We start from the raw sequence: 15,684 nt of genomic DNA, 5'->3' as shown, positions 1-15,684 counted from the left end.
TGGTCATGTGTCATTATCTTTGGTTTTATGACTAACAAGTGGCCTCAAATATTCTATTTAGCTGCATCATGTTTCCCCTTTCCTGAACATATTGGGCTCTTCCTGTTATATTCAGGCTTACACAGCACACCAATTAAACGCTAAAATAATACAATACATTAAAATAATAAAATACTGTGATTGACATTCACATAAATTCGTTTTGTGTCGTTGGGAAGTCACTCCGGAAAAAATAAACACATCAGGGTAATGTTACAGGATCTATTCTGTCGGCAAAATGACGCCTCCGCCTTTAAGGATGCCGCGGTGACGAGCAGTAGGGTGAGCGCTCCGCGCAGGCGCCCTGCAGCCATCTTTTCCTCCCGGTTGCTGCTCTCTCTCCTGTAGCCCCCTCCCGGTTTCGGCAGCGCAGGGCAACTGGTTGAGTTTATTTCAAATAAAAACACGTCTAGCTCCCCAGCTACCTAAATATTCACGCAAGTCACCCATGAAGCATGGCGGCTAATTTCGGGAAGATCATAGTCGGCATTTACGTGGAAATAAAACGGAGCGATGGTAAGACGCATTGATTTTCACACCCGGACTTGTTTGAGGATCTTTGTGTTGCCGTGGTGAGCAGCAGCCGTTGGAGGCGAGGCGCAGCTGCAGTGACCCGGGGTGGAGACAGGCTTATCCCCGGCTTACTATCTCAATTCTCTCGCTGTGTGACTCGTTTTTAACGCGGTATACAGGCTGAACTCGCTTAGTCGGTCAGTTCTTGGGCAGCAAGCGAACACAGAAGCACTGAGTTTCTGGCGTGTGATTCTGAGTTTATGTAACGCCCTTATCCAGCCTGCATTGACCGCATCCCGTGCTAGCGTCACTTCGGTTGGACACTTCCAGCAGGCTACAATGTCTTTCACCCGTAACTTGAAAATAGTCTCATATCTGGCAACAAAGTTGGTCAGCTGTAACTCGCTTTATAATTAAATTTTATTTATCCAAACAGGATAAAAAACTAGTAAAGACAACCAAGCTAGCTAGCTAAATTACCTCGCAGCTTATCAACCACAACCAGCTAGCTTGCAGTTTAACTTTGGCTGCATAGGTTTTGATCATACCCAGCTCTCGGCAGTAAGAGACCAACTCAATATTTTTTGACAACCCGAATAGACATTCGACTGTCGTAATCAATGCCTTAGCTAGAAGGGGACACTTTTAGGCAGTTGACGATGAGTGTTGTTGGCGCATGTGCAAGTGGGTTTACTGTGCGTTCTGGATGGAGGGGCACTATTTGGCAGACGCTTGGCAATGCTGAAAAATTTAGACATGGATTCAGTGCATCGCTAGGGCGTGAGATGCTGTGCGAGGACATCAAGAGATATTTGAATGACAAGACTGATCCCTTTTTAAAAAAAGATTCGCATGTGGCGTTTTTCGACCCGTGCAGATATGTTGTTCATAAGCTAAGACAAAGGCCAGTGAGCTTGACCGTTGGCTCTGTAGATGCAGTAACATCGTTAACATGGGTGGCTTACCTGGCGAGCTACGTTTCCTACCATTTAAGGTTTAAGAAAGAGAACCCATCATAGAAATGGCTGCAAATGCGATAGTAGTAGGTTGTTCGAGGCCTAGCGCCGTTGGTATGTTTTTAGTACAGGGTGACGTCTTTGAGTGAATTCATGGCATCATTCGCACGTTACTTGCCACGCTGAAAAAATATTTCATCTCAATTTAGCACACGACTGGTCAGGTAATAGTAAACCTTTACTTCCTTAGAACACTGCTTTGTTGCATAAATGCATACAGGGCTTTTATTTTTTGTGTAAATAATGTACTTCCTGTGACCTTTGTAATTAGCGAAGTTACTTACAGCAGCAGGAGGTAAAGGTCATTAGGTCCAGAGGTAAAGCACCTGGATGCAGCAGCGTGTTTTACCGGGAAATGACAGCAGCTAAAGGTGACACAGGAAGCCATCACTCTTGTTTGCTGTTTAGAGTCTGATTACATGGTCCACGCTATCGCGGACACGAGAACCATCACTGAACTCAACCGTGATAATATCTGCAGAAAACAAACCTGATTCCTCATTGTCTTGGCAACCCCTCCTGAGTCAATACAGACACTATGACTGTTCTCTTACTGCTGATTTTTTAAATAAGAACGACTGCCCAACACTGCACATTTCCTTTTTTAAGTTTTATTTTGAAGGAGATTTTCTACATGTAACCAAGGAATTTAGGACAAGTAAAATTATAAGATTATTTTGGTCAGGGATGGACAGAATGATTCTAGCAATGGGTTTTGGGGGACAGAATCGCTCTTCTGTGTTTTGAAGAGGCAATGAAATGTAGGACTGTTTAAGAAACTTAAGTTTTTTTTTCTATGGTGTGTGTTCCTAAAATGAATTGCATCCAACTCATGTGCAGTAATGTGGTTCACAACGCTGAGGTCAATGCAAGCCATTCATTGTGTCAGTGCTTACCTGGTGGTGGCAAAGATGAAACTTGTTTCTTGGACACCTTGAGTCATTGTGATCTCTAGCTGGACGCCCTTGGTGGGCTGTCGACTGCCCCTGCATCAGCTGATAGTCGATTTCTTAACAAAGCCGTCACCACAGTGTGTGCATGTGTGTGAGAAACTATTGGCTGGTTTAAATGGGCCAGCTTCAAGTGTTCATAGTGTACATATCATCTCAGAGGGTGGATGGAGTTTTCATTGACTCTACCAAGAAGCCCAGTCCAGCAGTATCTAAGGTCGACTGCCGCTCACTTCACCCCGTTAATAGACAGCACCTGAGTGCTAACTGTCATTTCCAGGGGGTTCGTGTGAGTGTGTGATATTGGCTGTTGCTGCGGAGAGAGGGAGAGTGAGGCCTGGGGTGGATTGAGGTATGCCAGGGCAGGATGTACTGCCTCAGCTGTGCTCAGTGTAGCAGAATGTAGTGTCCCAGCTGTGCTCAGTGTAGTAGGATGTACCGCCTCAGCTGTGTTCAGTGTAGGAGGATTTCCTGTCTCAGCTGTGCTCAGTGGCTGAAGCTGACCACAGGACTGCCATTCTGCTGCACACGCTTATCCCGTGTGATTTACGTGTGAAGGACCCCCGAAATAGCTGCCATGCACGTGTTCTTTCACAGGACGGATACACCAGGCGATGGTCACGTCCGTGAACGAGGAAAACGAGAGTGTGACGGTGGAGTGGATCGAGAATGGAGACACCAAAGGGAAAGAGGTAACTCCGCCCACACCGAGCTCCACCAAAACAGGGTGTGTCCTGCAGAATGGAGCACCAGTGATCACTCAGCGAAAGGTGATGGGGTAGAGATATTGCACTCCCCAGCACTTTCCAGTCTTCCTTTTTCAGTCTAAAGAGTTCCTGTGAAGGCTACCCTTTGTCATCTGAACTCATACACAATGATAGCTAGTCATGATAGTCAGATGGATATGTAATGACGAGATATTCAACTCCCATGTTTAATATTCAAAGTTGTGCCATTATTGAACCTCAATCTGATTTGTAGGCTAATTTTCTCCTTCACCGTGTCCAGAACTGGGTTGTTACTGCCTCCATTTTGGCTCATTATTTGCTAGTTTTCTCACACTATACAGTATTTTAGTCAGTGTTTGTGTGTGTTTGTTGAATGGCTCTCATTCTCCTTCGGTGCAGATTGACCTGGAGAGCATATTCTCGCTGAACCCTAACGTGGCCCCCGACGAGGAGATCGCCGTGACTCCCGAGACTCCGCCCCCTCCCGCTCAGAGTGCCACCAAGGTGCCCCGCATTGCCAAGGTAGGCCCCCCCCCACCATTAACTCCTGGCCGTGGTGGAACCCTGCGGAATTTAGAACACGTCTGGTCAATGATGTCATCGCCAGTCCCGGGTCGTATCTGAATCACTTCATCTCTTTGGTTTCCTGGCAAAATCTGAGAGCACCCCAGTGGATTCCAGTTACTAACCAAAATGCCTGATCGTATGAAGGAAGAATTCAAATTCTGAATATTAGTGACTCAAACGAGTCTGTAGGAACTGTTAATGGGGGTCTAAAGGGGTTAAGCCCTTTCCCCATCTTAAATACAGGGTATTTAAAGCACGTCTTCAGAAATAAACGTATAACGACACCTGTTGCTAGGCAGTGCTTGTTGCCATGGTTACTACACAGAAGGCAGGGCACGCGCTGCATGCTGGCCACGCCCCCCCCCCCTCTCCTCCCAGAACGTGTCTTTCACCGCTGGTGTGGAAACGTCCAGGTGCGTCCTGCAGCCACAGGACAGCGCACGGGACGGCGTTGCCGTCGGAGACGCTGGTGGGGGGGGGGCGGAGGGGGGGGGCCTCCCGCGGCCCGGTCTCGGAGCGATCCGGACTCTGCCGCGATCCCGCTGGGTTGCGGAGCGAGCGGGGGTGCAGCCAGGGGGAGGAGCTCCGTCGTTTTGGGGCCTTTGTTCAGCGGTCTGAGCCCCGTCACGCTGCGGTTAGCGGAAGATGTTTCCGGATGCCGCCGCCGCCGCCCCCGTGTGCCTGTGAGCGATCCTAAATTTCAGGCTGCTGCTGCCAGGGCAACCGGCCGGGCACATCCACCCCCCCGCCCCCTCCAGCTGCTCTCGTGGCACCAGAGACAGGCTGAAGGGGTTTTTTTCGTTCTGGCTGGTCGTGCAGGGTACAGGCTCACGCGTCAGACTCTGAGGGTGTGTTTCACACCAGCAAGGCCCCGCCCGACTGGCCACGCCCAGCTGCCTGAGATGGGTGGTGACATCATCAGCCGGCAGCGCTCTGAATTCCGCCGGATTCCCTGATGACCCGCTGCTTTCTGGCAGCGGGTCATCAGGACATTTGCAGCTCGTTGGATCTGTGTGTCATTTTTGGAAGCTTTACAGCATCCTCACAGCTTGGAGACTTGGGTACGCGTTGGTTAGCCATATCTCTTTGAGGGGCAGAGGTTCCCAGTGTGGAAGGGTCTTCATTACACCAGCATTTGTGCCTTATCCTTATGTCCAATCAACAGCCAGTATGGCCTTGGTACTTGAACCATCTGTCCAATCAACAGCCAGTATGGCCTTAGTGCTTGAACCATCTGTCCAATCAGCAGTCAGTATGTCCTTAATGCCTGAGCCATCTATTCAGTCAGCAGCAGTCAGTATGGCCTTAGTACCTGAGCCCTCTGTCCAATCAGCAGTCAGTATAGTCTTAATGCCTGAGCCCTCTGTTCAGTCAACAGTCAGTATAAGCTTGGTCTCTAAGCCTTCTGGCCAATCAACCGTCAGTATAGAGCTGTGTTAAATAAGGACAATAATATATCTGAGGAAAATGGCAGCCCCTGTCACCCCCATCACCGCTTATGGAAGTGAATGTAGCTTGAGGGGAAGAAAATAGTCAAAAATCTGACTGTGATTGAGCATAAAAGTATGATGACAGGTTTACAAAAACAGGTTCTGACAGATTTATGCTGTGGCTTTCCTGTTTTAATGGGTAAAAATATCCTGAATGAAAATGGCAGAAATGTTTTTCTTCCCCTTTTGTTTGTGGTCTTGGGTGAGAGGAGGCATTTGCTCACTGCTTGCTGTTATAAAACAGACACGGAAAACAGTGCAGCCGCAATCTGACACCCTCACGTCATATAAGTCAGTGACTTCAAACCGGTTCTGTTGTGGAATCTAAGAAGTATTTACACATGCATATTTATGTATTTCAAAACATACATAAACATGACATTTCTGAAGTGTTATTTTTATTTTATTTTTTTACATTTATTTGAAGCGTTTTACACATTTTGCAATGTGAGATGTTCCTGTGTTCCTGTCCAAGCCACAATGTGTCAAAATTGACTTGTGACAATGAAAAATGCAAGCTGTGATATTTCTATTTGTAATGCATTGTATATAAATTTGGATTATAGAGAATTTGCTGATATAAATATAAATTGAGATTCATGTTATAGTAATGTTAATTAACCTGGTTGAGACCAGTTAATGTAGTTCTATTTGAGTTGATTTTTAAATGTCTTTATCTGTGGCAGAACCGACGAACCATCGCTCCCCCTAAAAATGAAACCCCTGCAAGAGACACCCGAGGTAAGGAAGCCTGCCCCCCCCCCCCGACACCTCCATCACAGAAACGCCCCTTACATTTTACACCATTATTTACAGGAGGCAACTACATTGTATCTGTGTGTGTGTGCGCGTGTGCGTGCATGTGTGTGTGTGTGTGTATGGATGTGTGTGTATATGCTTTGCTGCATTGTTTGCGCGTACTCTCCCGACATCGTTGACCTCTGACCCCTGTCCCCCCCCCCCACTTCAGCAGCGTCGGCGCGGGTGCGTCCCGGCCCCCAGCAGCCCGAGCCCCCCGCCCCGCCGCAGCCAGCGCCGCCCCCCCAGGCCCCCCAGACCCCGCTGACCCAGGCCCAGGCCCAGCAGAATGGTAGTATCACTGACAGGTTGCGGCAGATCCCAGCAAAAATAGAGCATCGAATCTCCTGTATGTACGCCCCGCCCCGCCACGCCCACTCCTCTGTCCCGCTCCGCCCGTTTTTTCTGTTCTTCTGGAAAATATTTCTGGTCAGCCTGCTCCCATGGACCGAGCTGCTGGTGGTGCTCGGTTTTTAAGGACCAAAGACGGGGATCTCAATCTCCGGTCCTGGAGGGCTGCAGTCTCTGCCGGTTTTTTGTGATTTCTTTTCAAACAGCAGCTGATTTAGGCCTTGGAAGCTGGGTGTGCAGAGTCTTTGGCCGGTCACTGACTTGCATTAAGCACTTAAGCACAGGAACGCATGTGAAACCAGCAGACACAGTGGCCCCTCCAGGATGTTAGTTTGAGATCGCTGATGGAAGGGCATGCTGTGGGTTTGGACTGGAGTGGTACCGGGGTCTTTTCTTTTAACAGGAGTTTTGGGGTTTACCCTCCCTTACTTCCACATTCGGACTCTTACCTCCCTTTGGTGCTGGGGTCTTTTTTTTCTTTCAAAATGAACAATTATTGTTAATTATTTTTTGAGTGACTAAGTTTGTAAGTGTGCTTTTAAAAACCAGAACTGGATTAGACACTGATTAATTTAGCCTTTCCTTTAAAAGTGGGATTTTGTTACTGCATATGGTATCACATTTACATATGTAGAAACATTTAGTTCACATTGATTTGGTACTACCCAAGCATTGTGTTACCATTTTTGCATGGTGTTGTGTGCCAGCTTGCCTGTAGGGGGAGCTCTGTCTCCTACTGCATCATGGGTGACCTCCAGAAATGTCCTCGTAGTCTAAGAACAGGACACACAGATCAATCCCACTTAATAGAAAAGCTTAAAACCACAGAGGGAGAGAGAGAGAGATGTAGAGCTTCTGCAGGCTATGCCCTGTCAGTAAAAGTATTTTTTTCATGTAGCGCGGAGGAAATCGAACTGTGTGAAGGAGGTGGAGAAGCTACAGGAGAAGAGAGAGAGGCGCCGATTGCAGCAGCAGGAGCTGAGAGAGAAGAAGGCGCAGGTGAGCCGGAGCCCCACCCACACCTGTGCAGCCGCTCACCTGTACACCTACACACCTGTACAACTGCTGACTTTCATACCTGTACACCTGCCCACCTGTACTTTTACACAACTGTCACCTACTGTATATACCAGCATACCTGCAAACGTGCACCAGCACCCCTGCAAACCTGTTCAGCTGTGTACCATCATAACAAACATATACGTTCTTGTTATTTTTTGTTTCACAGGAAGTTGACACTACGATCCCCAACTATGAGATCATGTACATGATCAGGGACTTCCGGGCCAGCCTGGACTACCGACCACTCAGCACGGCTGACCTGGTGAGTGTGAGGGAGGAGCTCTTTAGAGAGGTCATGTGATCCGGAGGGGAGGAGCTCTGAGGTCATGTGATACTGAGGGAGGAGCTTTTCAGAGAGGTCATGAAGCAGGTTTAACGTCGCCATTTCTGTCTTCAGATCGAAGAGCACAGGATATGCGTGTGTGTGAGGAAACGACCACTCAACAAAAAAGGTAAAAACACCTGAGCACCTGAGCACCTGTGCACCTGAGCACCATGTTGCCGCCTTTGCCACGTTTTCTCCCTCTCCTGTTTTTGTTAACATGTTTTACAGCCCTTTGTAGAGTGATACTCCATTTTCAGTGTAGTACAGGTGTTCAGGTGCCAGTACTGTGGGCACTGTTGCTCTGGAGAAGATGTATATGGAATGAATAAACATAAATTGTGTAAATTTTTGGAGTATACGGTGAATGGTAAATGTTTTTTCTTCAGAGCTGACAGCGAAGGACCTGGACGTGATCACCATCCCCAGTAAGGACGTGGTGATGGTGCACGAGCCCAAACAGAAGGTGGACCTGACCCGCTACCTGGAGAACCAGACCTTCCGCTTCGACTATGCCTTCGACGACACCACTACTAACGAGATGGTTTACAGGTGAGTGCTTTCTGTCTTTTATTGATTCTCCCTCCCTCCCCCCTTGGAAGTTGTTTCTGTATCATTACAGATTTGAACTTAATGGCGATTTGTTTGAGTGGCCTCTCTGCTGCCCCCTGCAGGTTCACTGCCAGGCCACTGGTAGAGACCATCTTCGAGAGGGGAATGGCCACATGCTTCGCTTACGGACAAACAGGAAGTGGAAAAACACATGTGAGTCAGTGACACACGAATATGTCGTAACAATATGTGTGTGTTATTTCATACTTGTTCCTATTATTATTATTTACTATTATTATTATTTACAGCTTAAAAGTATCTTAACATATGGGTGTCTAACATGTGGACAGTATAGTGTAGTGAAACTGGGTTTGTAACTCAGTGGTTGCAGGTTTGAATCCCATGTGGAGCACAGCCATTTTAGGGAAGGTTCCTAATCTGTAAATGTCCAGCTTGTGTTAATGGACGATAAGTGTGCGTGTTTACGTGGATGTTTCTCAGGGTTGAGTCTCTGTGTTTCAGACGATGGGGGGAGATTTTTCTGGGAAGAACCAGGACTGCTCTAAAGGGATCTACGCATTGGCTGGTGAGCAGGGGGGAGGAGTCACACGGGCCCACTCCTGAATCATAGAGATTAGACCAGTAATATGAGACTCCATCAAACTTCTCTTTCTTTCCCTCCCTCCGTCTCTCTCTCCCTCCTTCTATCTCTCCTCCCTCTGTGCCCCCCCCCCCCCCCGTTCTGCAGCACGGGATGTCTTTCTCATGTTGAAGAAGCCGCACTATAAGAAGTTGGATCTGCAGGTGTTTGCCACCTTCTTCGAGATCTACAGTGGAAAGGCAAGTCTCGCCACGCTTTTAATTTGCAAAGTTTCTCCCCCTAGAGGACTCAGCGTTAATTAAAAGCTCAGTTTAGATCAGTGCTGAACGACAGCAGGGAAACTGAAGCCCACATGTGAGCGGATTGTGCTTGCGTGTCTGGCGTGGTTTTCGGTCTGTAACCGTGCGGTCGGTGTGCGGTCCCCCTCCAGGTGTTCGACCTGCTGAACCGCAAGGCCAAGCTGAGGGTCCTGGAGGACGGGAAGCAGCAGGTGCAGGTGGTGGGGCTGCAGGAGAGGGACGTCCGCTGCACCGAGGACGTCCTCAAACTGATCGAAGTGGGAAACAGCTGCAGGTGAGCCCCGCTAACGGGCTGATAGCTTTCTAGTGGAACTAGTATGTATTTTCATTTCTGTATCTTTATCATTTTTTTCTGTGCCTGAGAATGGCTGAGTCATGGAAAAGCACACACATGCTAACTTCCAGTATCGTTTTGAAGGATTTCTTTCTGCAAGTTACAAAGGTTTCCTCTTAAAACCAGACAGAGAGACACACAGTGGCTTGAGACAAAACAGTCTTCATCTTAAATGAGTGTCATAATGAACCCTTTACTCTGAGCTCATACTGTGGGCGGAGCCTCAGCCTCTACCTGTTCCAGAGGCAAAGCTTGTGCCCCGCCCTAACTCCACCCCCACCCCCCTATCCCGCCAGGACGTCCGGGCAGACCTCGGCCAACGCCCACTCGTCCCGCAGCCACGCCGTGTTCCAGATCATTCTGCGGCGGAACAGGAAGATGCACGGCAAGTTCTCGCTCATCGACCTGGCGGGGAACGAGCGCGGCGCGGACACGTCCAGCGCCGACCGCCAGACCCGCCTGGAGGGCGCCGAGATCAACAAGAGCCTGCTGGCGCTCAAGGTCAGGGGTCAAAGGGCATGGGTCAGATTTCCCCCGAACAGAGGGGGAGGAAGCGAGCTTGTTAATGGATTACTTAGGAAGTTATTATTTTATTGCGATGTTCACTTCTTTGCTTCTTTAGATTTTATGAGGGGCAGGTTCCAAAAATGTATTACTTAAGTGGCAAAATACACAGCCAGTAAATCCATCCATGTGACAGTTCTGGTCTGCAGGTCATAGTTTGTTCAACGTAACTAAAGTTGGGTATAGATCGCCATTTGTTTTCAGCTAAGCATGCAAACACGGAACAGAATAAAACACGTTGAATTTTGAAAATGCACGATGAATGCTGGTATGATCGGTTGTGAAGTTTAGCGAGGCGGTTTTCTGTTTTTCGGACAGGAGTGCATCCGGGCCCTGGGGCGGAACAAACCCCACACCCCGTTCCGGGCCAGCAAGCTGACGCAGGTCCTGCGGGACTCTTTCATCGGGGAGAACTCCAGGACCTGCATGGTGAGCACCCGCTCCATCACCGTCACACACATACAGAGACATAGAGCTGTCCCATCCGCAGTGTCGCGTGGCTCGGGAAATGTGAACACTTTGCTATGGGGTGAATATTATCGTAAGGTACACAGAGAGAATACACCGTTTTTGTGGTTCATTTTGAGAGTGCATGTGTGGGCGTGAACGTGTGTGTGTTTTATGTATGTATTCTGTATATGTATGTGTGTGTGTGTGTGTGTGTGCGTGCATGCATGTATTATACACGTTTTATGTATTATACTCATTTTCCCAGCATTCTTGCGATTGAAGCTCTTCCTCTCTCCCTGCAGATTGCCACCATCTCTCCTGGCATGACGTCATGTGAGAACACGTTAAACACGCTGCGCTACGCTAACAGGTACGTTAGAGCACTGATCACCAAACCCTGCTATGAAGCACTAATCCCCACCCTGTGCTCCAGAGCACTGATCCCCTACTGATCCCCACTCTGTGCTCCAGAGCACTGATCCCCACACCGTGCTCCAGAGCACTGATCCCCTCTCTGTGCTCCAGAGCACTGATCCCCACTGATCCCCTCTCTGTGCTCCAGAGCACTGATCCCCACTCTGTGCTCCAGAGCACTGATCCCCTCTCTTTGCTCCAGATCACTGATCCCTATGCTGTGCTACAGAGCACTGATCCCCTCTCTGTGCTCCAGATCACTGATCCCTATGCTGTGCTACAGAGCACTGATCCCCTCTCTGTGCTCCAGAGCACTGATCCCCACTGATCCCCTCTCTGTGCTCCAGAGCACTGATCCCCTCTCTGTGCTCCAGAGCACTGATCCCCTCTCTGTGCTACAGAGCACTGATCCCCTCTCTGTGCTACAGAGCACTGATCCCCTCTCTGTGCTCCAGAGCACTGATCCCCTCTCTGTGCTCCAGAGCACTGATCCCCTCTCTGTGCTCCAGAGCACTGATCCCCTCTCTGTGCTACAGAGCACTGATCCCCTCTCTGTGCTACAGAGCACTGATCCCCTCTCTGTGCTCCAGATCACTGATCCCCTCTTTGTGCTACAGAGCACTGATCCCCATGCTGTGCTCCAGAGCACTGATCCCCTCTCTGTGCTACAGAGCACTGATCCCCTCTCTGTGCTCCAGATCACTGATCCCCTCTCTGTGCTGCATAGCACTGATCCCTACTCCGTGTTTCTCTCACACAGAGTGTCTTAGGGCGCAGGCTGACCCAAGCTGTCATTGCTTGGCCTAAAGGCCTAATCTGAGCCTGAAGTAGCCTAAAAGGCTGAGAATGACTCCTTTGTGAATGAAATATGCAGACGGGGTGTGTTTGTGTGTTTCGAAAAAAAACCTTCTATAAATATCAAGTTGCACGTTGTGCAGGTTGGGTGACTAATGGCACTGTGTGAGAGGGAAACTCCATTACAGACTGGCCCGACCTGAGTTCTACTGTAAAAACTGAAAAGCAAAATTTGGTCTAAGTTGAAAACTCTGTGAGTGCGGTGTGGCCGGTCGGATTTGGGGGCCTTTTGCTTCCTCTTTCTCAGGCTTGTTTAGTGATTCCTTATTTAACTCTTTCCAGTTGCTTATTTTATCCGTCTTTGCCTCCTCAACTCGACTCTTGACCGGACAAAGATCTTCCATTCGCCTCGTACTCGTTTCCTCGACTACTCCGTCCTCACGCCCTCTAGTGGTTGGAGGTCCTCATTGGCTCGGCCTTTTTGTGACGCAGAGCGTAACTTAACAAAGCCAAAAACCGCGATTTTATCTGCACAGCTCACCGCACAGCAGCAATCCACTGACTGCTAATACTAACTCTGTGGACCTCACCGGATTGTTCTCCCCCGCTGTGGGGGCGTGGCCTATTTATGTCTCTGTGACCTGGTGATTACATCACACTGCGTCACTCCTGCCCTCAGGAAACTGTCAGGGCTCGGAGGATTTACCTGAAAAGCAGGTGTGTGTGTGTGTGTATGTGTGTTTTTGTGTGTGTGTGTGTGCGAGTGTGTACGTCCTGATCTGAGCTCTCTGTCTCTCTCCTCTGCTTCCTCTCCTCTTTTACCTCTCCCTCTCTTTCTCTCCTCCTCCTCTCCTCCTCCGTCTCTCGCCCTGGGTGTCTCCAGAGTTAAAGAGTTTGGGATAAGTCCCTCAGACATCCCCTTCTCCCAGAACGCTGGTGGTCGCGCTGAGCTGTCCCCCACCTATGAGTACGATGGCTTTGCTACTTCAACACGCAGGTCTACCGCTCTCCCATTTCACACACACGCGTGTGCGCGCACACGCGGAGACTGCCGCTATGTGTGTGTGTGTGTGTTACCCCCTTCCTCTGCTGCACCTGCCAGGGCTGTGTGTGACCTGTGTGTGTGTGTGTGCGTACACGTGTGCGCGTGTGTAACGGTGAGTGAGTTTGTGTGCGCGTGTTTTTGTGCTGTTGTGTATGCACATGTATGTGTGTATGGGCTGTGTGTGCACTAAGCTTGTAAGCAAATCCATGCAGATATTTTTATTTATGGCACAAAGTTTATTTCTGTCTTTATAACGGCACGTATTTGCGCACGCGTGTTCCTGTCACTCATCTCCGCACAGTGACCTTGGTTTTACCCCCTGGCCTGTAACCGGTTTGGCTTTTTCATTTACTAATTTTTTTTATTTTATTTTTTTGTTGTTTGTGAGCTTCCCCCATGTCAAGCAGTACTTGTGTATTTGCACTGTGGATGTCAATGACGATGTTTGATGACATCACACATTTACGGTAGTAACCGGCACATGAGGGCTGTGGCACTAATGCCAGGATCTCAAACTCCAGCCATGGAAGGTGCTGGTTTTCGCACTTAAAGGCTTCATTTGCTTACGTTGCTGATTTGTTGATAAGCCTGATTTTCAAGGCCTAAATTGGTGGCTGATTGGAAGGAAACCACAAACGGATGAATACGTGGTGGTCCTCCAGGACTGGAGCTAAACCTGCAGACACTGCGGCCCTCCAGGACTGGAGTTAAACCCGCAGATACTGCGGCCCTCCAGGACTAGAGCTAAACCCGCAGATACTGCGGCCCTCCAGGGCTGGAGTTAAACCTGCAGCCACTGTGGCCCTCCAGGGCTGGAGTTAAACCTGCAGCCACTGTGGCCCTCCAGGGCTGGAGTTAAACCTGCAGCCACTGTGGCCCTCCAGGACTGGAGTTAAACCTGCAGCCACTGTGGCCCTCCAGGACTGGAGTTAAACCTGCAGACACTGCGGCCCTCCAGGACTGGAGTTTGAGATCCTGCTCTGATAGGTCAGTTAATGCATAACGGTCAATGTTTGGCACCCTGTGACCCCAGGGTGAAGGAGCTGACCGTGGACCCCAGCGCGCCCATCGAGGGGCGCCCCAACATCCACTCGGTGAACCAGCTGGACGTGCTGGAGGCACAGTGGGGTGTGGGGAGCTCCCCCCAGAGAGACGACCTCAAACTGCTCTGTGAACAGAACGTAAGGCTTTCCACCGCTCAGAGAGCATGATGGGAAGGGGGCCGGAGTGCGTGCGTGACGTGCGTCTCTCTCCCTCCACAGGAAGAGGAAGTCTCCCCACAGCTGTTCACTTTCCACGAGGCCGTGTCTCAGATGGTGGAGATGGAGGAACAGGTGCTGGAGGACCACCGAGCCGTCTTCCAGGTAAGCTGTTCTGCAGTCTGTGGTGGTCTAGTATCGTATCTGTGAGAATCTAGTATCTATGGTAGATGGTTTACTGCCATGGATCTATGAGTCTGTAGTATCTATGGTAACTGGGTTATTACCTACGGACTATCTGGTATCTATGGTCCTTCACAGGAGTCGATCCGGTGGCTGGAGGATGAGAAGGTTCTGCTGGAGATGACGGAGGAGGTGGACTATGACGTGGACACATACGCAACACAGCTGGAGCAGATCCTGGACCAGAAGATTGAGATCTTAACCGAGCTGCGAGGCAAGGCACCCTGATTATTTATTACTTTCATTTCAATTTGATTTAAAATCAATTATTATTTTTAATAAAGGCCCTTCCCTCACCTGGGCATTTAGAATTGTAAACCCAGGCAGAGAAAATGGCCGTCTCCAGCTGTTTGTCACCACGTGTCAAACATACTGTCAAACAGTAATGATGTGTTTGTGTTCCTTGGTTTGCACTTTGTCCTATAATGGAGGTTAAAGCAGGGTGGCAGTGTGTTGTAAGGTTTAGGGTCACAGTTACCCCAAAATCTGAAGGCTCAGAGATGGGACCTAGCATTTGTCCTCTGGAGCAAAGTACTCAACTGCTTCAGTTAATATCCATCTGTATGGCTGAATAATGTGTATAACTGAAATGTAGCCCTGAGTAGAAACTGAGTGAAATATGAAGGGAATTGAGCAGCAAGTGGTATTCCGTGGACTGAGGTGTGTTCTTCTCTTCTCCTCATCCCTCTCTCCTCCCCCTCTCATCCCTCTCTCCTCCTCTTCTCTCCCTGCAGACAAGGTGAAGTCGTTCCGCTCGACGCTGCAGGAGGAGGAGCAAGCCAGCAAGCAGATCAACCCCAAACGGCCCCGCCCCCTCTGAGCTCCGCCCCCTTCCTTCTCCACGGCGCCCCCTCCTGGCCCACTCAGAGAAGGCCTGGGGGCGCCCGCGTCTGAAGGTTTCATGAAGGATTGCGTCCGTCAGTCTGTCAGCGCTGACCGTGAATAAATATCAAACCTGCACAACACAACAACAAAAAAAAGAAGAAAAACTCACAACAGCGCCCCCCGGTGGTGGTACCACTCCAGCACGTCCTTTACCTGTCACCACCTGGGATCTGTCCGAGGAGCTCGCTCGTTCTGTCCACCCTGCCGTCCACGAAAAAGAAACGGGGGAGGAAAAAAACAAAGGACTAGAGGAAGAAAAAAAAAATACACACTAGACCTTGGGGAACTCCAGTATTCAATTCCTGCCTTTTTAATTGGAATGGGAAGAAAAAAACAGTTTATCCCCTACGTATTTTATTTATATATTTTTTTGTTTTAGGTTATTTCGTTTTTTTTGTTTTTGTTTTTATCTATATAGTAAAAAAAGATTTGTATAGTAAGAGGCTGTTGGCTGGCTCCCGGCTGCT

The 15,684-nt window shown here is 49.2% G+C and overlaps 1 protein-coding gene across 6 annotated transcripts; it reads left to right on the top strand.

The window, feature by feature from the left end:
* The first annotated feature begins 348 nt into the window (after positions 1-348).
* On the top strand, positions 349-15,459 carry LOC135233444 (kinesin-like protein KIF2A). 6 transcript variants are annotated; one of them, XM_064296999.1, is made up of 21 exons: positions 349-555; positions 3,116-3,210; positions 3,646-3,768; positions 5,990-6,044; positions 6,277-6,393; positions 7,351-7,451; positions 7,681-7,776; positions 7,912-7,966; positions 8,226-8,388; positions 8,511-8,601; positions 8,911-8,974; positions 9,137-9,228; positions 9,420-9,562; positions 9,919-10,123; positions 10,505-10,615; positions 10,939-11,006; positions 12,729-12,842; positions 13,924-14,071; positions 14,153-14,254; positions 14,411-14,546; positions 15,067-15,459. In XM_064296999.1, exons 1-21 carry the CDS (start codon positions 495-497, stop codon positions 15,150-15,152), a joined length of 2,226 nt encoding a protein of 741 aa, XP_064153069.1. In that variant the 5' UTR covers positions 349-494; the 3' UTR covers positions 15,153-15,459. The 6 variants fall into 6 exon arrangements, with proteins under 6 accessions (XP_064153069.1, XP_064153067.1, XP_064153068.1 ...); XM_064296997.1 differs by having other exon boundaries at positions 6,277-6,450; XM_064296998.1 differs by having other exon boundaries at positions 6,274-6,393.
* Positions 15,460-15,684: the final 225 nt, after the last annotated feature.

Source organism: Anguilla rostrata, chromosome 10, assembly GCF_018555375.3.
Source record: "Anguilla rostrata isolate EN2019 chromosome 10, ASM1855537v3, whole genome shotgun sequence".
Lineage (NCBI taxonomy): Eukaryota > Metazoa > Chordata > Actinopteri > Anguilliformes > Anguillidae > Anguilla > Anguilla rostrata.
This window is presented reverse-complemented; position numbering and strand designations above follow the sequence as displayed.